At 42.9% G+C, this 27048-nt stretch overlaps 1 protein-coding gene across 4 annotated transcripts in view; it reads right to left on the reverse strand.

The window, feature by feature from the left end:
- The window catches only part of CTDSPL (CTD small phosphatase like), a 109459-nt gene that overhangs the window by 20652 nt on the left and 61759 nt on the right, over nt 1-27048 (reverse strand). For 3 of the 4 annotated variants that reach the window (XM_079116263.1, XM_079116259.1, XM_079116261.1), the window contains exons 2-3: nt 12784-12938; nt 3741-3773 (exon numbers count right to left, since the gene is read on the reverse strand). In XM_079116263.1, coding sequence (XP_078972389.1) covers nt 3741-3773; nt 12784-12938 — 188 coding nt within the window. The remainder of the gene's footprint in view (nt 1-3740; nt 3774-12783; nt 12939-27048) is intronic. The other variant, XM_079116260.1, reaches the window with a different exon arrangement.

The following is a 27048-nucleotide window of genomic DNA, read 5'->3' on the forward strand; positions in this document are numbered from 1 at the left end:
TATTAAAAGCCTTAGGCAAATAGCTTAGGAACCTGTTAAAATAAATCTGCTTTCCCCTTCTGTCTCAGTATGTTCATGGCTCAGTTGCACTGCCAACCCTGAGTTTGTGAGCATCACGTGGAGTGTGACTTTGGCAAGCGTGGGAACAGTAGGACTCAGAACGCAGCCCCCGTAGCACTTCTTACTGATAATGCCAGGCTTTGTGCACTTGCCTCAAGCCACGACCACCCAAACTTCAGTGATGTCGACACTTTCTGTCCCTCTGCATCTTTTCCCTACCCTTGAACACCTGACTTTAACCCAACACATCCTGAAGCTTTCCCATGAAGAAGGTCCTGAATCCCAGGCCACGGCTGGAACCTTTAATAGTCCAGGTAAAGAGGTCACTTCCAACAGGTAAGTCAAAGATGACTATTTAATAAATGGTTCTGAGACAGTGGAATAACCACTCAGAAAAGAAATAAGTTGGACTGCCACTCCATGCCTTCCACCAACATTTATTCCCAAAGGATTAAAGATCTAAGTGTAATGACGAAAAATACCAAAATATTAGAAGAAAATATGGGTCACAGCTGCAGAGTGGGGAGACCTTTCTAAACATAAAATCCAGGAGCCGTAAAGCATGAAATTAATACATAAAATTAAAACTTCTTTTTGGATGAAATAATTACAAATGAGGCCAAAAGATAAATCATAAAGTAGGGGAAACACACCGCTTTCCTTAAACTTTAAAAAGATTAAAAAAAAAAATAGTACGAAATCTAAGAGAAATTAGCAGGGCAGAGGAAAGACATATGGTCATGAACGTGTGAAAAGCTGTTCATTCTCATGCATAAAGAAATGCAAATCCAAGCAATACACCTGCATCATTCTTTACTTTTGGATCAGCAAAGGTTAAAACATTTGCTCACCATTTTAGGAAGTGAATGGTGCACTTGAGAGGACTCTTTCTGGGAATATAAATTAGCATAGGCTTCTGGAGGAGGATTTGTCTTAAATGTACCCACAAGGCAGAACACACCCCTTGACCTAGCAATTCCCCAGTTACCAGTGATCACACAGAACTATCACGCAAGTCCACATACACCCAGGTTCAAGGATATTCTTAAGAAGAGTATTCGTAATAGCATTGAAGTGGAAACAAAGTAAATGCCATCTGTGATTTGTAAAACAACGAGGTGGGTATATATGTACTAATATTTGGAAAGATGTTCAGGGCATCTTGTTAAAAGAAACAAACAATTTGCAGAACGGTAGGCCCAATGCAATCTCATTTGTGTAAATATGCTTGTGTTTGCAAAATTTCCCAAAACATACACAACAAATATTAAAAATGGTTATTTTAGGAATGAGTGGGAGGTTTTATTCCTCTCTCTAATCTTTCCCCATTTTTTAAAATTAAACACTGAACTTGAATTATTATTTACCAAAAGGTTAAAAGATAAAACCCATGTGCCTAGGTTTGTGAATGAATGACAAAAAAGAGGTGTGAGGTGAGAAGCAGAGATGGGGGAATCTGGCTTGAACTGCTCTGGGCACCCAGAGGCTCTGAAGCAGCCTTCATCTGCAGGGCCTGGAGAAAGCACTGAGGAGGCTGGGGGACCTGGTTTGGAGGCTCAGCAACCTGGCTGGATTGCCAGTCCTGTGGTACAGCACCCAAGCTCTTGGGCACTCCCAGCACTGACCAGGTCCCATTCTGGTCCAGAAAGGCTGGAATCACTCTGCTCATGTGAGCTGGTGCCTTGGCAGGTGGGTGCAGATCTTGCTGGGGATCCTAAGATTTGAATCCCAGGGCTGAGCGGTCCCCAGATGGTTGAGCTCAGTCCTGCCTGCAAAGCAGGCAGTGGAGATCATTTGTGCCTGTCAGCAGAACTGCTCTCTGCAGGTCATCAATGATGAAAGTACTTCAGCGAGGCTCTGCTTTTCTGCAAGATAGTTCCAGGATTCATAGGGCCTGACCCAGTGTCTCACATGCAGGAGATGGTAGGCAATTTATGGATCTAACGCTGAGATAATTACACAAGGAACCTTCTTCTCCTTGTCTATTTTATTCTGGAATTGTGTATATGACTGAGTCTTGATCCGTGGGAAAAGGATCAGTTTCCTTAGTAAGGTTTATTACTTACTAAGTAATGTGGGCAAATTTCATCTGGCACTTAATTTTACAGGTGGCCTTGAATGAACACTGAGAAGAGACAACAGTGGCAGTGAGGGCAGGGGTGGGGGATGATACAGGCCGCCTGCTTAGTGGAAGCATGTTTGCAAGAAAAATATATAAAATTACTATGTCAAAGAAAGTCCTCTGGTATGAACCCCACTAGGCAGCTCCTGCAAACACTGGGTGAGATGTCACAGTGCCTGACCAACCTTTTTGATCAAAGCCAATTTCCCCACAGAGGCCAACCCTCAGGCATGCTGGCATAATCACTCCACACATTCTTACAACTTGTTAGTCAATGGAGAATTAAAGTTTTGAGAAAAAAAAATTATCAAGCCCTTTTTGGGCCAGTTGTAAGAGACAGGCACTACCAAAGCCTCTGGTCAACCTGAACTCAAGATCCATTCTTTACAGTGTAGGATTTTGTGTCTCTCGGACGTTCCAAAGTCCAAGCACAGAGAGATGAACAGATTTGAGCCACGTAATCGGAACCAGATAATCTTTATAGACCAAAATAACGGTTTATGGACCTATTTGAAGAAAACCTAATTTCTCCCCTGAGGATACAGAATTGTTTGAAAGGTCTTGGACAGGGATATTGCCACTGCAAGTTCCTCTTGAGAGTTAGGCCCAGGGGCTACTGGATGCCTGGCCTCAGGCTGGCTGCTCTGCTGGCTGAGCAGGAGGAAGAGAAGACAGAGCTGGGTCGGTGGCTGGCTGAGAATACTGGCACAATTTTTCTCCCAAATTCCAGGGCTGAAAACAGAACTGGGGTGGCCCAGAAGTGCCCAGTGGAGGCGGAGAAGCAGCTCAGCTGGCCTGTGGGATGGGCTGGTCCTTTAAATTCAGGGAGTCTAAGTAGTGGAATTTCTCTGATACCAGAGCGACTGCCAAGCTACCAACACTGTAAAACGAGTGGTCTGGTCGCCTAGGACCTGGGCGTGGTGATCCCAGTCCCACAGGGACTGAAGCTGCTGCAGAGAGCTCTGTCTGGGCAATCTATGGAGTTCTCCCCAATCTGTGGGGTTACTGCTAAGCTGCTAAGGGTGCGGGGGATGCTCCAGGTACCTCAGATTATGAAGACCTGGAGGCCCTTTCCAGAGAGAAAGAGGTGAGAATTTGGTTAGTGCAGGAGGCTGCCTGCTGTTCCCAAGAAAGAAAAATGTCTCTGTACACAATTTCCTGCTCACAGTGTAAAGTGTAGCTTCATTTTCCTTCTTCCTTCCTTCCTTTCTTTTTTGTACCAGGGATGGAACCTGGGGCACTCAACCACTGAGCCACATCCCCATCCCTTTTAAATTTTTTAATGTGAGGCAGTGTCCTACTAAGTTGCTTAGGGCCTTGCTACATTGCTGAGGCTATCTTTGAACTTGTAATCCTCCTTCCTCAGCCTCCTGAGCTGCTGGGATTACAGGGGTACACCATTGTGCCTGGATTCATTTTTCTTAACAGAACTGAGTTGTATATACCACATGATAAAACTCAACATATACAAGAATATTTAATTTTTTTTTTTATATTACAAGGCCCAAAGTTCCAAGAATCTACAAATGTTTCAATAAAATTGGATAAATATACCTACACTTGGTATGGGAATGACCTGCCTCTGGTCACCCTGAGGAAAAAGAAAAAAAAAATCATTGTCAGGTTTGAAAAGAAAGAGATCATATTATCAAAAGAAACTTACAAATACTCAAATACAGTATTTTGGTGGCTTTCCATTCTCCGTACCTTGGTGGTGTTTAAGGAACCGAAGGACCTTTCACAGAGTGGGCACCAGGTCCCCATGATGCCTTCTAGAGGCCCCTCCCCAACCACACAGCTGCCTTGTTTATTTAAATAGCATCTCCCTTACTCCCAGAAAATCAGCCCTTAACTTAAGCTTACAAATGAAAGCTCATATTTTACTTTGATTCTTGATTCCCTCTAATAATTTGTTCTTGTTTTAAGCAAGTCTTCCCCTAAAAAGACTAAGTCAATATAGCATGCAAGGAAAGGGAGATAATTTCACCAGCTGACATGGAACTCCCTGGTTACTCTAGGTCCTTCTCAAGGGTATGGAGACCAGGGGAGGGCACAAGGCAAGGTACAAGCAGTTCCCTTACGCACGTACAATTTCTCCTTTAAAAGGGGAACAGAAACTGTATTCATGGAAAGTGTTAAGAAAGTTCAGGCCCCTCAGGGAAGGGTCTCAGATATTCCTCAGCTCCGCATGCCAGCCATCTCAAACCTGATTCACAGAAACACCTCAGTTTAGACTAACAAATGCACATAAAAGAACAAATTTATTTTCATGCAGCATTTCCACTTTCTGTGTTGTTTCTTGTTCAGATGGCCTTATCGGGAGATGTACTGCTCCACACCATGTCTTTGAGGATTTGTGAAAAGATGTGCCCACTGCTACTGAGGGGGGGTCACCAGTGACAGAGTATCATGTGAAGGTCAAACCTGATGGTCAGCAATGGCAGGTGGCTGGCTAAGAACCACTGAGCACGTTCCTGATAATGTTCGAGCTTTGGTCATGCCCTCTGTGGAGTCACAGCAACTATTATTTCCTCTTGACATGATCCTGATGGATCTTTCTTTTTTCAGGAGATTGGGGCTTGTCTGAAGGACACTAAGCTGCCTTCTGACATTATGCAGGGCACAGCTGTGTTGCTCTCCAACAAATTGGCACACTCTCATCAAGTCCCAGTTTTCAAGAAGTCACACAGAGAAATTCATTTCAGAAGTTCCCAAGTAATATTATTCCCAACATTTGGCCCCAGGAGCAGGTCCCTGTCCTTGGTGGGGGAGATCTTAAGAAGCTCCCAAGCCTAGTGGGCCATTTTAGAGGGGGGCTTCTCACTCTAGAGACCCTCTGGTTGAATGACCCTGCTGTAGGACTGTTCTGTACACTGCAGGTTTAATAGCATCCTGGGCTTCTACTCACTTGATGCTAGTAGAACTGCCCAGAGCAGTGACAATCAAGTTTCTAGGCATTGCTCTGTTTCCCAGAGGGCAAAATCATCCTCGGTTGACAAGTACTGCTTCATTTATGTATTTAATTTGGTCTTTTTAGATACACAGAACAGTAGGTGTATTTTGCCATATTATACATGCATGGAGTTTCACTAGTGGTATATTCATATATGAACATAGGAAAGTTATGTCTAATTCATTCTACGGGTCTTTCCTATTTCCATCCCCCCTCCTTTTCCTTCATTCCCCTTTGTCTAATCCACTGAACTTCTATTCTTCCTCCCCGCACCCTTGTTGTGTGTTAGCATCCACATATCAGAGAGAACATTCGACCTTTGATTTTTGGATTGGCTTATTTTACTTATGACTGTCTCCAGTTTCATCCATTACTGGCAAAAGTCATAAAGTCATTCTTCTTTTATGGCTGAGGAACTCTCCATTTGTATATATGCCACATTTTCTTTATCCATTCATCTGATGAAGGGCACCTAAATTGGTTCCATAACTTAACTATTGTGAATTGAGCTGCTATAAACATTGATGTGGCTACATCACTGTACTATGCTGATTTTAAGTCCTTTGGGTATATACCAGGGAGTAGGATAACAGGGTCAAATGGTGGTTCCATTTCAAGTTTTCTGAGGAATCTTCATACTGCTTTCCAGAATGGTTGTACCAATTTGCAGCCCCACCAGCAATGTGTAAGTGTACCTTTCCCCCCACATCCTCACCAACGTTTACTGTTCCTTGTATTCTTAGTAATTGTCACTCTGACTGGAGTGAGCTGAAATCTCAGTGTGTTTTATTTAGCCTTTCTCTAATTGAACATTTTTCATATACTTTGTTGAACATTTTTTCATATATTTGTTGATCATTCATATTTCTTCTATGAATGCCTATTCAGTTCCTTTGCTCATTTATGACTGGGTTTTTTTTTTTTTTTGGTATTAAGTTTTTTGAGTTCTTTATATATCCTGGAGATTAATGTTCTATCTGAGGTACAGGTGGCAAAGATTTTCTCCCATTCTGCAGGCTCTCTCTTCATGCTCTTGATTGTTTCCTTTGCTGTGAAGAAGCTTTTCAGTTTGATACCATCCATTTATTGATTCTTGATTTTACTTCCTGCGCTCTAGGAGTCTTGTTGAGGAAATCAGTTCCTAAACCAACATGATGGAGAGTTGGGCCTACATTTTCTTCTAATAGGTGCAGGGAGAAGGTAGAGCTTTAATGGGAAACTACAGATGCCCCCTGAGAGGTGCAGCAGCTTCAGAAGAACACTTCTGATGAGACGAACACATCAGCAATGAGAGAGACCAGAAGAACACATCGGAGAGGCAGGACAAAATGAGGAGCAGGCACAGTGCCAATTTAGACAGGTTCCTGGGCTTGGAGATCACCTGAGAGGCTTGCATGCACATATGTGTGTGTGTACATGGGGTATGCATGTACTTGTGAACCCAGAAATCCTTTTTACTCTGTCCTGGCCCTCAGAGGTTCCTCATGGTCTCTGCCATTGGTGTCTTCCGGGTGAGGACTCCTCTGAGCCTCTGGAGGCTACTGGTCAGAAAGTCCAGGATGCAGCTGCGATGGTGGCAATGGCTGCCACTCCAGGTCACTGCTGCAGAAGTAATTTGAAACCAGAAGATCTAAATCTTCATTTCTTCAGAGCAAAGTAAATATGCAGGGTGGATGGATCCCTTGAGGTCACCTGTCCCATTCTACCATGGCCTTCCTTCTTCCTCTGGCATGCTGAGATGCAAGAGGAAGGGATGCCTGGGGACTTAACAGTAGAGTCAGGCCTAGAATCTCTTCCATACACATTGGGTCTGGACTTTGTGTTCTCTGGGTGCTGACCAGGCTGAACGCAAAGGGCAGAGGGTCCTTCTCTGGGAATTAGTTGCCTCTCTGACATGATGGTTTCTTGGGGGCCTGTTGTCACAGACAGACTTGTTAAGTGTTATGCAAAAAATGGATCAGCCCCATTTCAGATTGAACTCTTAACTGAAGTTAATTCTTTAAAAAGTCATTTTGACAAATGTTAACAGAAGGAAGTCATGAATGAACACTAAGGCCAAGTGAGCTCAGCTCTGCCAAAGGAAGTCCCTTTAAGGGCGTTTATCCCTGATAGAGACAGCTGGCTATTCCAGGAAACTTTGGGGTGCAACATCATTTCCTCATGTCATTTCATCTAGGCGATACTATTTTATAATTAACTTTTACTATGACAGCAGCAATTCTTCACTAAAGGCAATTCTTACCCTGCTGATTTTTATGTTGAGGGAAGGGTATGTGGACAGCATGCAGAGAGGAGATCCAGGATCTGGGGCTGGGCACAGGTCACAGTGAAATCTCACTCTCCATCCTCCACTGATACATTTGCCACACCTGTATACAGTAAGGCTTAACGTCTGTCCAGGCGGGCAGGTTGCCTCATGATTTTCTTTCCAAAACTTTCTCAGTTATTCTTTGTATTCTTCCTCTTTATGAATTTAGTTTCTCTATCCAGAAATACAGCACATTTCTCTATAAACAAGAGCTGCCCTATCAAAATCTTTTAATGATTCTAAAGAATTTTTTTGTAGACCCTTTTGGGTTTTCTAGGTAAATAACCATGTCATCTGCAAACACCTTTTCCATAGTTATACCAATTGTTTCAGCTTTTGGTTTTATTCCATTAGCCAAAACCAACCAATGATTTTCCTATGTTGTTTGCTGTTAATTTTTAGACAAAGCTTTTTATCTTATTTAAGCAGTTTTCTTCTTGTATTTGGCTGTACTGTTGATTATATATAAAGGCTTATGAATGATTATATACTTCATATATTGGACCTTTTATCATTTAAAATATCCCTTTTTGTTTAATACTTCTGACTTAAAATTGTACTGTCTGATATTAATATTGCCTTGATATTATAACTCTGGCTTGCTTTCTGTTTGATCTGTCTCATACATTTTGCCCATCCCTTCATTTTCTTCCTTCCTTAATTACAGTATCTTAGAGGCTGTGTTGGAAGTTATCAGTCACCTACCATAACAGATATGAGCACTGTTTCCAAATAATTCCAGTTTTCCTTCTGGAATTATTATATGGTAGGATTACACTTCTGTGCTTTTGAAGTTAGATGTAGCCACGTGACTTGCTCTGGTTAATAAAATAAGTTGAAATGAGGGGTGTTACTTCTGGGTCAAAACTTTAGGAGCTTGTGTGATTCATCATATTCCCTTTTTCCTACTGTGACAATCATGGAAGCAAAGAGATGGGGCTTTCCTCAGTCTAGGTCCATGCATGAGGATGAGTTATGTTGGCCAACACGGCAGCTCCTAGCAACACATGGCTGCTGAGCACGTGAGAGGCAGCACATGGGATGTCCAAATTAAGACATGCTATAAGTGCAAAATACAAATCTGATTTTAACAAACTAATAAGATAAAAGTAATGTAAATTATCTCATTAATATTTTATATTGATTACATGTTGAAACAATATTTTGGATATATCAGCTTAAATAAAAATTCAAATTAACTTCACTTATTTAAAAAATTTTTAAATTTGGCAAATAGAAAAGTTTAAATTACATATGTGACTCACCTTATATTTCTATTGGTTAGTGCCATAGAAAGCTGACCCAGTCCATGATAATCAAGTAGCAGGATGGGAAAGAAACTTATATTGTTTTAAGCCTCTTGGGTTGAGGTGGTTACTGAAACATTACTAATCCCATACTGACTAGCACTTCTACTCATCAGTCATTCCTCTTTTTTCCTTTGTGAAAGAGCTCTGATTTCATTAAGAGCAGGAATATGCCGAGCTAAGTTCTTCCCTTTCAGGGCCCCCTTGCTTGTAGCCATGTGACAGAGTTCTGGCAAAAAGACAACAGCAAAAGTCTCCTGGGGTTTCTGCCACCTATCCCTCCCTTGTAGATCTGGTCTGAAGTCTGCAACTTGGAGAGAATACCCAGCAAGCATGAGGATGAAGGCCAGCACACCCAGGTTGGAAGAGCAGAAAGACTCAAAGACAGAAGAACAAGAAGAGTCTGGGTTCCTGATGGCATTTTCAACCAGCCACAACTCCTGCCTAACTAGGGCCTTTTTTAAGTGGGGAAAAATAATCCTGTTTGTGTAAGCTATTGTTTGTCAGTTTTCTTTTACTTGCTGCCAAAATCATTCCTATCTGATGACAGGTATATTCTTGGAAATAGCATACAGCTGAATTTTTCAGACCAATCTCTCAGATAGTCTTTATTCTTGGTAGCAGAAACTGGTTTGTTCAACTTAGTTTTATGTCTATTCTTTATGTTATGTTTACTATTTATCTGTTATTTGTTCTTCTTCCCTGTCCTCAATTTTGGCAATTTGTTCACATTTCTGTTTATTTCTCCTTTCTCCTATGAATTTTGAGGCTCTATTTTCCAACAGTGCTACTTATTACAGTTCTATTCCCAATCATTGTATTTACTCCTACCCTTTCTATAACTTTATCATAACTGAATATCAATCTCACCCAGATTTTTATTTTTGGCCCCTTTCTGAATCATGACATGTCTGACAACATACTTCTTTTGCCTCAATAGATAAAGGCCAGCTTGGTCACATAGAGGATTTTTGCTTTGTAATTTTTGTCTCTCAGGGACCTGTAAAAGATTTTTACAAAAATATTTTTCAAAATCTTTTGGCCTTTAGTGTTGCTGATGAGAAATCGTATGTTAATCTAATGGTTTTCCTGAAAACACTTTGTCCTGATAGCTTGTAAGATTTTCTTCTATATACTGCAGAATTTTAGTAGTGTATATCTAGGCATGTGTTCCCCCTCTTGCCTGCTCTAATCCTGCTGCAGACTTGGTGGGCTACTTCAATCTGCAGATTCAAACATCCCTTTTCAGCTCAAGAAAAACTTGTATTACCTTTTCTCGTTCTGGAGTTCCTTCTGTTTGCATGTAGGTCTCCTAGATGCCTTTCTCCTCCCTCACAATTTCCATCTTTGTTTCTAGTCTGAATTTTAAGATATTTCTTCCATTTGCTTTTCCAGAACATTAATTCAGTTCTCAGAAGTGACTATTCTCGTTCTCCTTTTCAAGTTTGTTTACTGAATTTTTATATTTAGAAACCTTAAGTCTTTTAAGTTCCACAAGTTACTCTTGTACTCATAAATGATGTCCCCCACTGTCAAACTCTCCTCTATCTTTTCCACTTCTTTTCCCCCAGGAGGAATCTCAGATTCTAGTTTATCCAACTTGAGTTGAGGCAACATTCTTTGATTGTGCAAGGCTGTGTGTTCCACTACTGTCTGTTCAGGTCAGTCCACTGGGATCTCTGGGAAGCGGTAGATGGGGGAGTATTGCTAAGTCCAGCAAGTAGTGGTTTCCATGGACCAGCAGAGGCCACGCTGACGAACCGCAGAGAGATGAAGAAAGCCTCATACTACTGGCTCCTCTAGGGCACAGGAAATGAAAGGCATCCAGTTCACAGGTGCAGCCCGTTCAGGGCCCACACATAGTGAGCTGTCAGTATAGGCCTTTTCTAAGGGGATCCACAGGCTCCCGCTGGCTGGCTGACCTCAGGGACTGTCCGTTTCCAGTCCCTGTCTTAGGACTCTAGGAGAGGCAAGCATTTTCCTCTGCTGGTGATTCCTTGCTTCTCACTGAATACCAGGAATGAATTCTATGCCAGCTCTTTCCCCTGGGATGTCAGGAAATGAGGGGGTGATACACTTTCCAGGCTGCACCAGCAGGACCAACTGGGTTTACCCAGAGAGGGAATTTTAATGATCAGAGCCACGTGCACACACTGACACTCTCCCAGAATTCCCTTCCTTACATCCAGATGTACTTTAAAAATACATTTACTTCTTAGTCATAAAAGTAATTTAAGCTTATTTTATGAAAATTGGGGGAAAACAAAGGAAAAGGAGAAAATCCTGTATACATTCTCACCTCTTCATATTTTGGCTTATGTCCTTCTAGTTTTATAAATGCTGTGTGAGGAAGAGAGAGAGATCGTATATGCTCTGAGGACATATTCGCTTCCCATATCTTAGCCTGCTTCTTACTAAATGATACATTGTGAACATTTCTTTATGTCCATATTTATGACATGTCATATTTTTGGCTCTGTCTTTTTTTTTTTTTTTTTTTGTGGTGCTGGGGATTGAACCCAGGGCCTTGTGCTTGCGAGGCAAGCACTATACCAACTGAGCTATCTCCCCAGTCCTGGTCTGTCATTTTTAATGCTTACATACTATTTGTATGGTTATTTTGTATTTCTTTTAACCAAGTGCTTATTCTTGAACATAAGGTTGCTTGCAATTGTGCAATATTATAACCTATGTTGCAAGTCTCTAATGGTTTAATTTTTGCACATTCATAATTATTAATTTCACTAAAAAGTGAAATTGCTTTTGTCAACAAAATGACATATTTTTAAGATTGTAGGATGATGCTGCCAAATACCCCTCTGGAAAGGTATATGTAACCAATTCATATTCTCTATCAATAACCAATTTAATTCCTCTACCTTCCTTCTTACCAACCCATGCCAAAGCCAAATATTATCTTTAAAGATATCTGTGACAACTTGTTAAAAAAGGGTATGCCATTGTTTTAGTTGACTTTTTTTATTATTAACCATATTGAACATTTTTTCAAATGTTTTGAATTTTTTCATGTTTGACCAACTGTATTTCTTATATTGTAAATTATGTGTTTATGTCCTTTGCCCATGTTACTGGGGCAATAAAGTTTTATGACTTTTGAATTCTCAATCTTGATTTTCTCTTTTAGTAATTTTTACCTGAAAATTCTATTTTGACTGAGATTAATACTGTAACTATTTTGGGGGGAACGGGTACTGGGAATCGAACATGGGGCACTTAACCACTGAGCTATATTCCCAGATCTTTTTTATTTTTCTTTTGAGACAGCGTCTTGCTAAGTTGCTGAAGGCCTACCTAAGTTGCTGAGGCTGGCTTTGAACTTGTGATCCTCCTGCCTCAGCCTCGGGAGCCACGGGGATTACAGGCGTGAGCCACCCACCATGCCTAGCACAACCTCTGTTTTTACCTACACTTTGATGTCTCTTTGCTTATCATTTTAATTGTTCTGAGTCACTTTGTTTCAATGTGTCTGTTAGACATTATTTGGGTGAATTATGGCTTCTGACATCTTGAGACAATATGACATTTGAACATTTTTAACATACAAAAGAATATATAAAGCATATTGTCTATTATTAAACAAGGTAGTTAACTCATTTATACTTATTGCCAGCTCTTTTTCATGCTGCTTATCACTTCTTGTCTTGGTATTTCTGTGTCTGCTACTACTGGTTCTTTAACTCACTAGTTCATGCATTCAATTTCCCAAGAGAGAATGTTATAAAAATGTAAAGTGACTCTTATAACTCTCATTAAACATGTTCTATAGTTGCTAAATTGGGATACCCGAGATATGCTTTATCAATAAAGATACGTGTATATATACATATATATACACACACACACATACATCATATATATAAATGTGTGTGTGTACACATATATATATAAAATCTTAAAGTAAATGGCTGCACACATACCGTCACATACTCTTATCAAGGCTATCTGTCAAGGATGGGACGGGTATGCTACCAATGCAATTTTATTGTGCACACAGTTCCCCATCAGTACTGACCTTTTGAAGCCCACCATTCTCCTCCACCAGTGGCGGAAGCACACTGGGACTGCTGGATGGAGGGGCCTCCACATTATAATCACGGAAGCAGCAGAAAAAGGAGCTAAGGATGCTGCGGTTCCTCTGCTTCTTTAAGCTGACATTGCACTGGGAAGCTGGAAAGAGAAATAGAGCACACTGTGGCCAACTGCAGCATGTACTGATGTGCGGTGGATACTGGAAAGTGCAGTTGCCCCCCAGGACCCTGATTCCAGGGGTCCTGCTGGGCCCGTGAAGTCCAATTCCGATGACTGGACAAAATCCCTCTGACCTCAGCCCAGTGGGAGCTACTTGCTCATTAGTTGAACCATCTGCAGGGTCATTGCCATCTGCATTCCTGAGCCCAGAAGTATTCCCACTATGCATTAAGCATTACTTCAAAGCAAATGTCTTTTTAGGTACCAATCAGACTTGACATTCCCTGAGAAAAATTTCTTCATTATTGGTATCAAAAAAGTGTCACTTTGAAACTAGCTTCTTGGACACTCCCTGCTCACTATGGAAATGACCAACTTCATGGATTAAGAAATATAATATGGCCAGGAATGGTGGTGCACACCTGTCATCCTAGCAACTTGGGAGGCTGAGGCAGAAGGATCACATGTTGGAGGCCAGTCTGAGCAACTTAGGGAGACCCTGTCTCAAAAAAAAAAAAAAAAAAATTACAAAGGGTTGGTAGAGTGCTTGCCTGGCAAGTGTGAGGGCTTGGATTCGATCCTTAGTACCACAGGAGAAACAAAAAGAAAATATGTAAGGGCACAAAGGAACTCCCTTCTTGAACTCAGCCTTTTGTCAAAGTTGATGGGGGTCTGGACCCACCAAGCTCAGGGCTGAAGGTTTCTATTACCTTTAAAACAGACAGCAGGAGATGTGGCACGGACAACGTGAGCTTTGGCTGAGCAGGGCAAAGCCCATCTTTATGAGATCAGGGCAACGCTGTGCCCTGGCCTGTCCTGGACTAAAACACCAGAGCGAGTGATGGATCCTTTCTGTTTATCCAGGGATCAAGACAAGTTGCCACAAGTCAGAAATAAAAGGCAAAATTTGGCGCAGATGGAAAACACACCTCAGGGCAGGGGACTTGACAACTTGGAGGGGCAGGAGCCTTTTGCAGGGGAATGCAGCCAGGGCCGTCCCACCACATACCGTGGTTGGGTGGGTCAGCAGTACTCTGAGTGGAGGCCACAGGCAAGAGACCCTGCTGAGGGTTCATGGGAAAACTGACAATGCAGGAAATGATTTGGGTCCACGTGGAACTCTTGGAGCTTATCTCTCCCAAAAGTGATCCTGGCACGGTTCTTCATTTTGTGCACTCATGAGTGATTTGTGCAGTACCTTTCCTCCCAAGAGAACACAAAACCTTTGCTGAAAGTTTTGGGGGTACTCTTGCTAGCAACAAAACCAAAAGTATTTAGATGGGAATTCTGCAAAACTGTTTTTTGAGCAACTCTATAAACATGGGTGGTCTCTACCCAGGGTTTGGCCAAAGGGCCCAGTAAGTTCAAATTTAAGATCCCCATTAAAGATGTGCTTTAGAACCCTCCCTCTGTGGGAAAGCTGGCTCTTTCTATTTTCCACATGAATCCTTGGGTCAATGTCACAGAGTGCTAGTGGTCTCACTTTAGGATCCAAATGCTTGGTCAGGTCACTGGAACTAGTTGCCGGACCGGGGTGGCTTATCAGGAAGGAGTGGTAGGAAGAGATAATGACTGCTGCTGACCACGGGCCCACCCTCTAGGTAACACTACTTCACGAACCTCATCTGACACAAGCTTCTGGCTGCCCAAGGAGACAGGTGTCACTGCTTACATCTCACTGCTGAGAAAACTTGGCCAGTGACTGCTAGTGCCAGCATTCCAACCTAAGTGGGCCTGCTTCCAAAATGTGTGATTTCCCTGCATGTATGCTGAAGGCAACCTGGTTTTTTTTTTTTTTTTTTTTTTTTCGTACCGGGGATTGAACTCAGGGGTACTTTACCACTAGGCTACATCTCTTGCCCTTTTTATTTTTTTATTTTGAGATAGGATCTAAGTTGCTGAGGCTAGCCTCGAACTTGCGATCCTTCTGCTTTGGCCTCCCTAGTTGTTGGGATTATAGGTGTGTGCCACTGTGCCCGGCTCTGCTGAAGACAACCTTGAAGCAATTTGGGTCAGATTCAGAAGGGAGCATGCCAAATGGACAGAAAAGCATTGCCATAAACTCATATTTAATAAAAATGATTGGTTGAATTGTTTCATTGTTACTTTGGGTGCTTAATTTTTGTGCCACACTCATAATTTAGCCAGGGGCAGAAAGAGACTGACTTTCCCTGGCTGACAGCACATTTTTCTGCAGGCAAACAAACTGTTGTTCATGTCTTAGAGACACTGAGCAGTCTGAAAAAAGCACCTTCCATGATCCTGTTTTCGTCCTTAGATAACACAAATCTTTCCCACAACTAACTAACAAGCTAACATATACTAAAAAAATACAAAACTGAGAATGCATAAGCTACTTAAAAGTTCCACCACATGATTCAGTCCTGTATGGAAGGTACAAACAGAGCTTCAGGAGTCAGTAAGTGAGCTTGAGTCACGGGGAGGCCACCGTGCCCTGACAGGCAAAGGGCAGCCCAAGCACGTTCTTCCTTTCTTGTATAAAGAAGGGAAGCTGCAGTGGTCTCCCTTCCACAACTGTGGGAGGTTCCAGGACTCTTTCAGTTAAATAAGGCTAGTTCTAGGGTGTGGGCACCTCCAGGAAGCTAGGGCCTAGATTCCTCATCCCTCCTGGGCTGGTCTGCCACTGGACATTAGGTGGGAAAATGGAAGGGGCTCCTCAGGACCCGCACAAGACCCCCACACCCTCAGCATTCACTTGTTCCTGCACAGGGCTGGAAATGGGCTGCCAGGGACCAGCACCCCACTGCCTTCCACCCTGATGCTACCTCTCGCCCAGCTGGAATCTAGAAAGGCCTGGATCTGCTCATAAACTGGTAAAAGGGTTTTGGTTGATAAATGAAACTAAAATCTGTAATTTAAGGACAGCTGTTTATAACATTAGCTCAAAAAATCTAGCCACATAATTGGATAAGGATCTGATTTAATTATGATCATGCAAAACAAGCTAAAAAAGATTAGAATCAGGAAAAAATCAGCAAGAAAGTTGTCCAAATGTTAATAGTGGTTGTCAGATTATGGGTGCTTTACATTTCTTCTTTCTATACTTTCCAAATGTTTTATGGTAATTGTGTAATTGGTCATTAACAACGGGGGAACAGTAAACAGTCTTGTTAAACTTTTTCTTCTAGCAACTCTGAGAAGCTCAGGAAAAACCACATCCTACTTTTAAACTAAACCTTCAGACTTGCTCTGTGCTTTTCCAGTCCAATCCTATGAGGCAAACAAACCAGGTAATACCAAGAAGTGTTGTGTTCATTTTTTTTTTTTTATATTTGGGGTTGAACTCAGGGGCACTCGACCACTGAGCCACATCCCCAGCCCTATTTTGCATTTTATTTAGAGACAGGGTCTCACTGAGTTGCTTAGCACCTTGCTATTGCCAAGGTTGGCTTTGAACTTGAGATCCTCCTGTCTTGGCCTCCTGTGCACAAGAAGTGTTTTGAGCCTTGCAAGAAGTCCACGTAGCCCGCACCAACTGCTGGTCTATGACACCAACAAGACAGAGCATAGTGAGCAGCTCAAGACCAGAGGAGGCCATGTGACAAGCAGTTACCAAAGAAGTATCCTTTCACTGGTAGAATGCAGGCCACCCATGCCCTCCCACACCCACACAAATGCATCCCACCGCTTCTCTGTTCTTAAGCATCTGCCTTTTTCCACCTTTCCCAGTGTGCTGCTTTAAGCGATTCCACTGATAAGACATGTCTGAGAAGTGTTCTGTTGGCTCAGGTATCCAGGAACAAGGTCTTTTAGAACATTAGAGACAGGTGAAGCACAAAGCTCCCCGTTACATTGGTTTTAAGAAATTATTTTGGAGGAATAGAGGAAGAGCAACTCCGAACATGAATCTAAAATATTTTATAAAGACTTCTGTTTTAATCAGACTTAGAAGTCATCAAAGATCACTTCTAAGCTTTCTGTTACTTTCCCTGATAACCTTCCTGCTCCTGTCCACAGTCAGCACCTGCCCACCTCACTCCCAGCTTCCTCCATGTAGACTTCTCAGCACACTTACCTCCCTTCTTCCCCATGTCCACTTACTGGAGCATCCCTGTGGTGCAGGGGCAGAACCAAAGCCAGCCTCTCCAGTGGAAGTGATTTGTTCTGTGGCCACTGACCTCCCAAATGAACGTGCGTGTGCTAGGTGATCCTCGGAGCCCATACCTCCTCCCTACCTTTCAGGCCAGGTTATTTCCTCCATGTGCCTCCCACCTGCACACCTAAACGGGGCCCAGCATCTGCCCTCTTCCCCCAGGGGGAAGCACCAACCTTCTAGTCTAAACACCTCATCCTCTCCCTCTCCAAGTTGCTGGTTCTGTCCTAAACAGCTCTTCAATCTGTCCTCAGCAACTCCTTGCCCCTGCCCTACTCAGACTGAGGCCCTCAGCACTTTGTCCCTGGATCACAGCAACACCTTCTTGACTTGTCTCTCTTGCTCATTTTGTATCCCATGATGAATTCTCAACATGACCCTTGGTGGTAAAGGCCACCAAGTTACCAGACTGTGGTGGTCATGGATGTTGTCTCAGGAAGCAAGCCCATTATGGTGTGAAAGCTGGCTCAATCAGAAACAGCAGGGGACCAAGACAAATTATGTGACCTCTTTGAGTCTCAATTTCCTTATTTTTAAACTGGGGATAAAAGAGACAGCCGCATCTTATTAAGTCTGTTGTGAGAATTAGGTGAGTTACTCAGAACAGTGCCGTGTACAAGGTAAGCAGTCCATAAATATTAGTTCTTAGTATCATTAGTCTCTTAAAAGCTTCTGCTTGGTAAAGGAGTAGGGGTTCTGTGGGCAAATCCTGGATCAGGGATGAATTCTATGGGCACAGGTTTTTTTCCCCTGGCATATGACACTGGGAGACATACTTACCATAACAGATTTTAGTTACATAAACTGTAATTTAAAAGCAAAAAACTAGAAAAATATCAGGAAATAATTCCACTCAACTGCTCTAAAAATTGGATGCAGAGATGGAGAAGGAAAAGGGAGGGGCTGAGGAGCTAAATGAGCTCTGCTGGGTATTGCTCTCCTCAGGAAAAGAACAATGCCCAGGGGAGGAGGCATCCATGCGCCCCCACCCCCTTCCTCACTCCCCTCTGGGGCTGCACTTAGCTCTCTCTGCTGAGCTCTGCTGGGATCCCAGGCACTCCTTGCCCTAAGGTGTGCGTCAGGAAGGACACTGAGGAGGACCAGCCAGAACGACCACGTGAGGAGGCTGGCTGACCCAGGGTCTCCTGTGCTAGCTCCCCTACTGGGCCTTTACAGGAGGCCTGATAGATCTGCTTTCTCTTCCACAGCCCTGCTAATGAAGACACGTCCAAGGCTGGCCCCAGCAGCTGCCCTTTTCTCCATACAGATGGTTGGGCCATGGGCATAAACACCCGACAGGGTAAGCAAACGGATGAGATCACTGACAGAGGCAGATGAAGTGACAGAAAGGCTTAATTTTCTCCATTTTCTTGAATAGGCCTGGCTGGGTGGAGCAGAAATTCTGGGGATGGTTGTGAATACCTAGAGATGATAGACATGGGCCTGCCTTGTGGTCCTTGTGTGCACGGGAAGGACAGCGTGACACTGAGGGAAAACAGGCATGTGGATCTGTTTTCCTGAGTATGCCTTGGAGGTAATGCTTCTGTCTAGGTCCCTGGACCTGGTGTTACCTCAGTCCAGCAAATAAAGACCATTTCCTGCTCCTATGTGCATCCCTCTTTTTCTTACCGCAGGGCTAGGGACATCCTACTGGCCAGTACCAGGCTTAGGGAGAGTCTATGAATGAGGCAGCTTAAAGTGGACACGTTGATGATTGCCTTCTTCTCAGAGGAAATCAGTCCTTGGTCCTGAAGACAAAATGGGAAATACCTCTCGGATCCCTATGGGCAGAATGTTGACCCAGTAGCAAGAGCCTGCAACTTCAGAGTACCAGTTGCAGAAGGGGAATGGAGTACACACGAGACATTTCTGTCTGTCAAATCCCATTACCCTTTCTGGCAAAAGTTCCTCACTTTTCCACTGGGGAATCACTCTTAGCCATGGACTTTCAAGTTACTACCAAGACTTGGCCATGTGCTCCAAACTGGGCCAAGGAGAGTCTGCCCTGGGATTCATGCTAGAGCCACTGAAGGAGACGGAGATGTTCTTTTTTTTTTGCTGGGTTTTCTAAAGTGGTTGAATTGAAGCCTATAGTCACTGGTGCCCACCTTTGCCATACAATGGTAAGCAACTACCTGAGTAAGAGCCAAAGCAGAGAAAAAAACAGCTGCAATAGAGAAGATTTTATTTAGACCAGACTCTTCCGGAATTTTTGTTATGTAAGACCACAAATTCTCTTTGCAGGCTCCTGTGCTAGGCAGAGCAGAACACAGGCATGACCCCACTTCATGAGGCCCATGTCCAGAGGAACAGACATTAGAAATGTGCAATCTGGAGAGGGAATGAGTCTTGTTTTGATGGAGCCGTGCCAGGCACTGCTGGGGCCCAAAGAAGAGCACACAGTCCAGACTGCGGATCAGAAGGTACAGGCCTGGCTTCTTGGAAGAAGAGTCCTGCAAGTGGGGCTAAGAGTTACAACTGCCATGGGAAGAGCAGGGAAGTCGAGAAACAGTCACATGCTAAGGGTCTCATGTGAGAGACAACACGAAATAATTTGAGAAATCAAAGTAGTAGCAAGAGGGGTGAGATGGGAGTGACTGACAGCAAGAGCCTTGTATACTATGCCAGTAAATTTGGATTTGATTGTATGAAAATGGGGAGTGACAGGAGCAGATTTGTACAACAAACATCATTTCTTCCCCCTCTGTGATTGCAACTGCTGAGATGAATTTTTTTTTTTTTTTTTGTACCAAGGATTGAACCCTGGGGGTGCTTTACCACTGAGCTACATCCTCAGTCCTTTCTATTTTTTATTTTGAGACAGGGTCATGCCAAGTTCTTAGGACACTGCTAAGTTGCTGAGGCTGGCCTTGAACTCGTGATCCTCCTGCCTCAAGACTCCTAAGTGGCTGAGATTACAAGCGTGTGCTACAATACTTGACTTGAGATTAAATTTTAATTCATGACTAACTCAAGTTATCAACCAGTAGCAAAAATCCAGGCTATTTGCAAATCAGAGCCATTTATGAGCCTAGAATGGAATTTCTCATTTAGACACTGACTTTAAAAGTACTTATAAGTTACATGGAAAGAAAACAGGCTTTGGAATTGCACTTGTGTTCAAGTCCCAGTCCTGACACTTGTTAGCGGGGTGTGAGTTTGCCTACCTAAATAGCAATAGTGATGTGGGAATAATAATACATACCCCACAAGATAGTTGTATGGCTGAAGCAAAAACACACATTTGTGTAAGAGAGAACATACCAGCAGCTTACAATATAATCACAAAAAATTAAACTCAATTTAGACACAGTGCAGTGTCTAACTGGGAACACTGAGAATTTAGCTTGTATCCAGACAACCATCCTCCCAGAAAGAGCCTGCCTTTATGAGAACACATGTAGGCAGACCCATTGGGTTTGGTTATGTGAATCCTAAACTTAGAACATTAAGCAGCTCTTTCCAACTTTCCCTTCTATCTAGTGAAGGTTTCTTTGTATAATAATAATGATAGAAATTAAACCAATAAAATGCAGCTTCATATGTGAGATTTAAACCCTAGGGCTCAGGCCTCTTCTAGGAAATCTTGTATTAAATATGGTTAGAAAGGAAGTGCTGTAATTAAAACCATAAAGTGTCCAGGGTGAAGTCCACCAAGGCTGATGGTGGGGTTTGGTCCTTCAGTGGCCCAAGAGGACGAGTCTAAAGAGCATGTGACAGAGCTACTAGACATGTTGATGCCAGCAGAGGGAAGCCACATGGAGTGGCACATGCACAGGGGTAACGGGGGCATTTCTGGTCATCCTCTTGTACTTCTTGACCTTACTGCTTTCTTTCAGCATCCAGAAATTGAATGTTACTCCCAAACAGCCAGTGCTGTTTACCTAGTGTGATACTACTCAGGCCACATAACCACTGACCTTCTACAGTCCCTTGTTCTGACCTGGTTTAGAGTCAAGATAACGAGGCTCTGGAGCCATTCTAAACCTCTGGGGTCTGCCCTGATTCCGAGCTTGTCGTACTCACCTACCTGAGCATGTCCCCTCCCACCCACCAGGCCTCAGCAGTCTTCTGTCCTCTGGTCTAAGTCCATTTCCCAGGGGCCCAGAGCTCTGTGCATTCCAGAAGTAACCCAGGGTGAAGATGAGAGTCAGCACAGTATGCTTTTCAGGACACTGACAAACATCCTTTGTTTAACCAAACATCGATCAGACTCCAGAACCTTCTCCTAGGTCTACCTATATACTCCCTTGTAGAATCCAAATTTCCAAATTTTAGAACTCTAGACCATCTAGGTCAGTTGAACAGGAATCCCCATTCTTCCTATGCCATGGCTCCTGATATAGCTGGGGCCTTCACCTTCCCTCTCCCCCCAGGTGGATGGATGCCTCATCAGCCTGGCCTGAATTTACCAACAGCCTTGTTGGGGCACTTTAGCCAGAACAGCCCTTTCCTCCTGATGTTCCTTCCAGTAAGTTTCTATCCACTGACCTTCTGACCTTCACCCTGCTCCTTGGCTATAAATGCCCACTTGTCCATGATTCAGAACTGAGCCAGGTTCTACACTAAAGTCTTTTTTCCTCTATTGCAATAGTCTTGAATAAAATCCTTTTTTTTTTTTTTGCTGTTTCCACTACTGCCCAGCACGGGTTTCCTTCAACAATGCATCAAGTCTCCTGGTAATCTGTCAAAGCGCCAAAAACCTACCTTCAAAATCTACTTCTTTCTTGTCATAACGGCAAAATTTAAAAAATAATCTATACCAGATTTACACTGATCAAGTACTTAGGGCAGAACATCAACAATATGTCCTGTACAAAGCATCCATGGAGACATCAGCGCCATTAAGACTATAAAACTGAACACTGAAATTGCCTCAGTTAGGGCTATTTTCTCACAAGCAGGAATATCAGAGTGCATTATAACCCTAAAGAGACCCATACAGCTGAATTCATAACTATATGATTATGGAAAAAGCTAAACACCTTTTTAAAAAAGAGGGGTGTTCTTCCCAGAGGCCAACATTTAAATGAATGCACCATTTCTTCTCTCCTAGAGTTGGGCTCCTATCTCCGGAATGCATCCCAGGGCCGTGGTTTGGAATGGGTGTCTAACAGGAAATTCTGGGCAGTCTATGCATACATCACATTCCTTTCCCACCCTGAAAGAGTGGTCAACAAACACAACTTTCCTCTGTTCGAATAAAAGGGGAGTGTTGGGTGTAGGGAGAGGCCAGGGCATAGACCGCACAGAGTTCAAAAGCAGACGTGGCTGCTGAGAATCCAAACAACCTCTTTGCCTAGAAAAAAGACTCAGTTACTCAGTCACCTTTTGAGATATCCAATCAGCCCCTGTTTCATTTCCATGCCATAAATTTCCCCAGAGTCCTGCAGCAACCACCCCTCGCGAGCTCAGGTGCCCTGCGGTTCGGCAGGAGTGGCCCCAGCAGGGCAGAGCGTGGTGGGGCGAGCTGCGGAAGGCTGGGCAGGAGGAACGTGCCTCCTCCTTCCAGGGTGACCCCTGTCCACTGCTGGCTCTGGACAGCCCCCGTCTGTTGAGTGCCTCATCCGTGTGAGGCCCTTGATGTAAATCATCTCTGGTCTCCACAGTGTGCAGTGCTGACATGACCACCCCACTTTCCCATGAGAAAACAGGCTCTGTGCATCCTCCTGAGCCATGAGCGTGCTGGACTTCAAAGTCGGAGCAGCTGGCTCCTTCTTTCTGCCACCCTCCCTGCAGAGCTGCGTGGCACTCTTCTGGGTCTGGGTCTTCTTTCCAGGGAGAATCCTGGAATCTGAGGTGCCGTGCAGCCTGCCTGCACTCCAAATGTCACACGTTTGAAAATCCAGGATGGACTGGTACTAGGCCAGGGGGCAGCCTTACCATGCGGCCACACAGTGCTCGCATATACCCAGGCCACTGGCCTCTCAGTGACAGCTGCCCAGGAGAGCCCTTCTGCTGGGAATGCCCTTCCTTGCCTCAGCACTTCCCTGGTCCAGTGGCCAAGGTCACAGAGCTCTTAAGTAGCAGGGCTGGATGGAAACCAGGTCTGGGTGAGTCTAGAGTCCAAGCTCTTAACCATCACTACGGAGTCTGTTTTTGACACCAAGAGTCAAAATAAGTAATGGAAAAAAGGATTTAAGCAGATAATGCACTGGAGAGGAAGTAAAGGTTAAAATTTAACAGTAACCAAATAAATGATTGTTTAAAGCCCAGTTTTGTACCCATTTAGTGAACACAAATGATAAAAACATCAGCCAATGGGGGTGAGTCTTTGATGGCACAGGTCATTCATTCACATGTTTCTGGTCAACCTAAATCAGAACAAGCCATTTGAAAAATGAGCAATCAAGTATCAAAGACATGAAGTGTTCATGCAAACAATCTGAATGTGCAACAGAATAGGAACGGCTAATTAAATTAGTGCATAGCAACAGGAGAGGATTCTGTGCAGACAGGAGGAGCAATCCTTATGGAGACACATGGGGCAGTGCTGGTCTGTATGAGATGAAGGACCTCAGACATTCTGGAAGGTGGGCTCCTGAGAGATTTTACCTATCTTGTTCATGTCTGAGTCCCCGGACCTATAAACATGCTTGTACACACAGACCTATCATAATAGGTGTTCACTGCGTGAATGAGCAGAGGGACAGAAACTTGGAACAATGAAACTAACAAGGGCTAGCTCCTGCAATCCCGAAGAGAGAGCTTGGCTCAAACTGCACCCTTTGAACCCTCTTGTCCCTAGCAAACCTTCCTTCTCCAAGTAGCTTTAACCTGTGCCACCCACATACGGCCAGCCTTACCTCTGCAGAACCAACTCCTCGCTCCTGCTACTTTTAGCAAAGATAGTTAACTGCCACTTCCTATAAAATAACTAGTGCCAGTTTTTAGAGAAAGAGAGATTATGTAAAATACATCAACATGTTAGATGCTAAGTGTGGCTATCTCTGCACAGCTGGATCCACATCACACCTATTATGGAGAAAATCTAGTGAATTTTATTAAAAATGCTTGTTTCTACTTCATAAAATATATATGAACATTTTCACCTATCCTCAGCCATCTTATAACCTTATGTTGATAGTTTATACATTGTGTTCCACTGTATGAATATGTACTGTGCCATAATTAAATTACTGATGTTTACATTGTATCCTTCAAAAATAGGTGTCACAACAAACACTGCACTTTATTTACAACAGCAATGCGGAAACAATGTAGTTGTACGTCAGTATGGAAATGGTCAGACAAAGCAGAATACATATTGCTTGCCTGGAATATTATACAGCTGTTAAAAAGAAGGATGCAGCTCCACATGTACTCCTGATAGCTAACACTTACATAAGTGTGCCAGGCACTGTTTTATACATGTTGCACACAGTGGCTCATTTAATAATTACAGTTATCCTATGAGGTAGGGACTACTATTGTAACCATTTTATAGATGGGGAAACTAAGGCACAGAAGGTAAGAAATTTGCCCAAGACAAGTTTGCTCAAACCCAAGTGGTCTGTGCTCCCAGCCTTGCGCTGCATTGCCTACTGATAATGGAGCACACTATGAAATATCTTAAGTAAGTAAAGCAAGGTACAGGTAATGCATATAGCATGCTGCCATTAATTTCTAAGCCCAAAATGAAGTATATAAGTAAAAAGCACACGCATGAGTGTGTTCTTGGGCACACGAAGAGTATCTCTGGAAGGATTTATAAGTAACTGGATGCCTTGTAGGAGAGAACCTCGCAGAATAGAGGTCAGGACTGGGACGGGGAGGACAGGGGCTGTAGCTCAGTGGCAGCGTGCTTGCCTAGCATGTGTGAGGTACTGAGTTTCGAAACTCAGCATCACATTAAAAACAAATGAATAAAATAAAGGTATTTGGGGCTGGGGTTGTGACTTGGTGGTGGAGCGCTTGCCTAGCATTGTGTGAGACACTGGGTTAGATCCTCAGCACCACATAAAAATAAATAAAGATGCATTGCCAACTAAAAAATAAAATTAAAAAAGAAGAATTGGGAAGGAGAATGATTTTTCACTCTATTCTCTTTCATATCTTTGGAATTTTGTATCATGTACTAACAAACTATAGAAATGATAGTATTGCATCATGCTAAAATAATAATTCTGCATCAGGTGACATACATTATACGAAGTGAAAATTCAAAACGCCAAAAATAACACTACAGTGAACATCAGTGCACTTCATTTTTACGTGCATGTCAGATTATCCTTTAAAAGAAATTCTTAGAATGCAAGGGCTGGGATCAAAGTCTTTGAAAAAAGTCAAGCCTCTTTTTTTTTTTTTGGGTACTAGGGATCGAACTCAGAGACATGGGACCACTGAGCCACATCCCCAGCCCTAGTTTGTATTTTATTTAGAGACAGGGTCTCACTGAGTTGTTTAGCACCTCGCTTTTGCTGAGGCTGGCTTTGAACTCGTGATCCTCCTGCCTCAGCCTCCCAAGCTGCTGGGATTACAGGCATGCACCACTGTGCCCAGCAAAGTTAAGCCTCTTGATGCCCGTGGACAACGTACCACCCAGACGGTGCTGATGCGCAAGTGCTCCTGGAGAGACCAGGCTGCTTCTGCAAACCCGAAACGTGAACCTGGTGGCTCACTGTGGCCTCGTTTACACTTCTTTAATTGCCATCCAAGTTCGACAGTCTCTTTCTGCTTTTTTAGTCATTTCTACTTCTTTTGAGAAGTGTGTTTATATCTTCTTGCTTATTTTTCTAGATGATGGTGAGGGTTCTCTTGTCACGTATTAGAGGCATAATCCCTCGACTGTTCTGTACACTGGAAATACGATCTGTTTGAGGGTTTAGTTTTGTTTAGAGTGGTCATTAATGTGCAAAAGCTTTACATTTTTAGGAAGTCAAATCTAGCAATCTTTTAAAAATGGTTTCTTTCCACCCTAATATGATATACTATCCACTAATATTTTCTTTTAGTAAATATCTTTTGAAGTGAACATTTTATCTCTTTGGGATTTGTTCTGGAACACAAATTACCATTTTTTCTCCCAAAGATTAATCCTAGTATTTATTGAGCAACTCACCCTCACACACTGATTTGGGCATTCCATTCCATCCTATCCTATCCCTCTGCTTGTGCCAGTAAAACAAAGCTCTGCTACTGTGGATTTATTGTTTTACACTTCACTGAACTAGTCCCCCTTTATTTATTTATTTATTTATTTCAAAACTTTCTTGGCTAGTCTAACCCTTTACACTTCCAGATGAATGTCAGAGGTACTTCATCAAGTTCATTAAAAATACCACTGGTATTTAGCTGCATCAAACTCATAGAATATATATCTACTAATGCTAGTTAGTCCTGTTGAAAGCAATTAAATGAAGGTTAAAATGAAAAAGTTAAAAAAAAATCTATTTTTGTACCTTATGCCTAAAAAGATGAGGAATGGCTTTATTTCTTGACCTGAAATAGGTGATTATTCTTGTAAAATGTTCTATGTAATCCCCATGGTAATCACAACAGAAGATAAATGAAAGAAAATGAGAGAAATTAAATCATGTCATCACAAAGTAAATCAATGAAACACAAGATAAAAAAAGAAGTAACAGGAACAAAAGAGCTGTAAGATAGGTTAAAAAAAAAAAGATTAACAACATGGCAATAGTAAGTCTTTTTCTACCAATAATTACATTAAGCATCAATGGATTAAACTCCCCAGGCAAAACACACTGAGTGGCTGAAAGGAGGGGGGTGGGGAACGAGATCCACTAATACGTTATGGACTCACTTTAGACATAAGGGCGCACACAGGCTGAAAGCAAAAGAACGGGAAAAGGTATGCCAGGCAGATGGTGCCAAACCAGAGCAGGGGTAGCAATGCAGACATGCCATCAAGAGCTGCCAACAGACAAAGGACCTTATACGATGATGAAAGGATAAGTTCACTGGGAAGATAAAACCGTTATATTTGCACCCAACAACAGAGGACCCAAATAC

The sequence above is a fragment of the Sciurus vulgaris genome (genome assembly GCF_902686455.1).
Source record: "Sciurus vulgaris genome assembly, chromosome: 16".
Taxonomy (NCBI): Eukaryota; Metazoa; Chordata; class Mammalia; order Rodentia; family Sciuridae; genus Sciurus; species Sciurus vulgaris.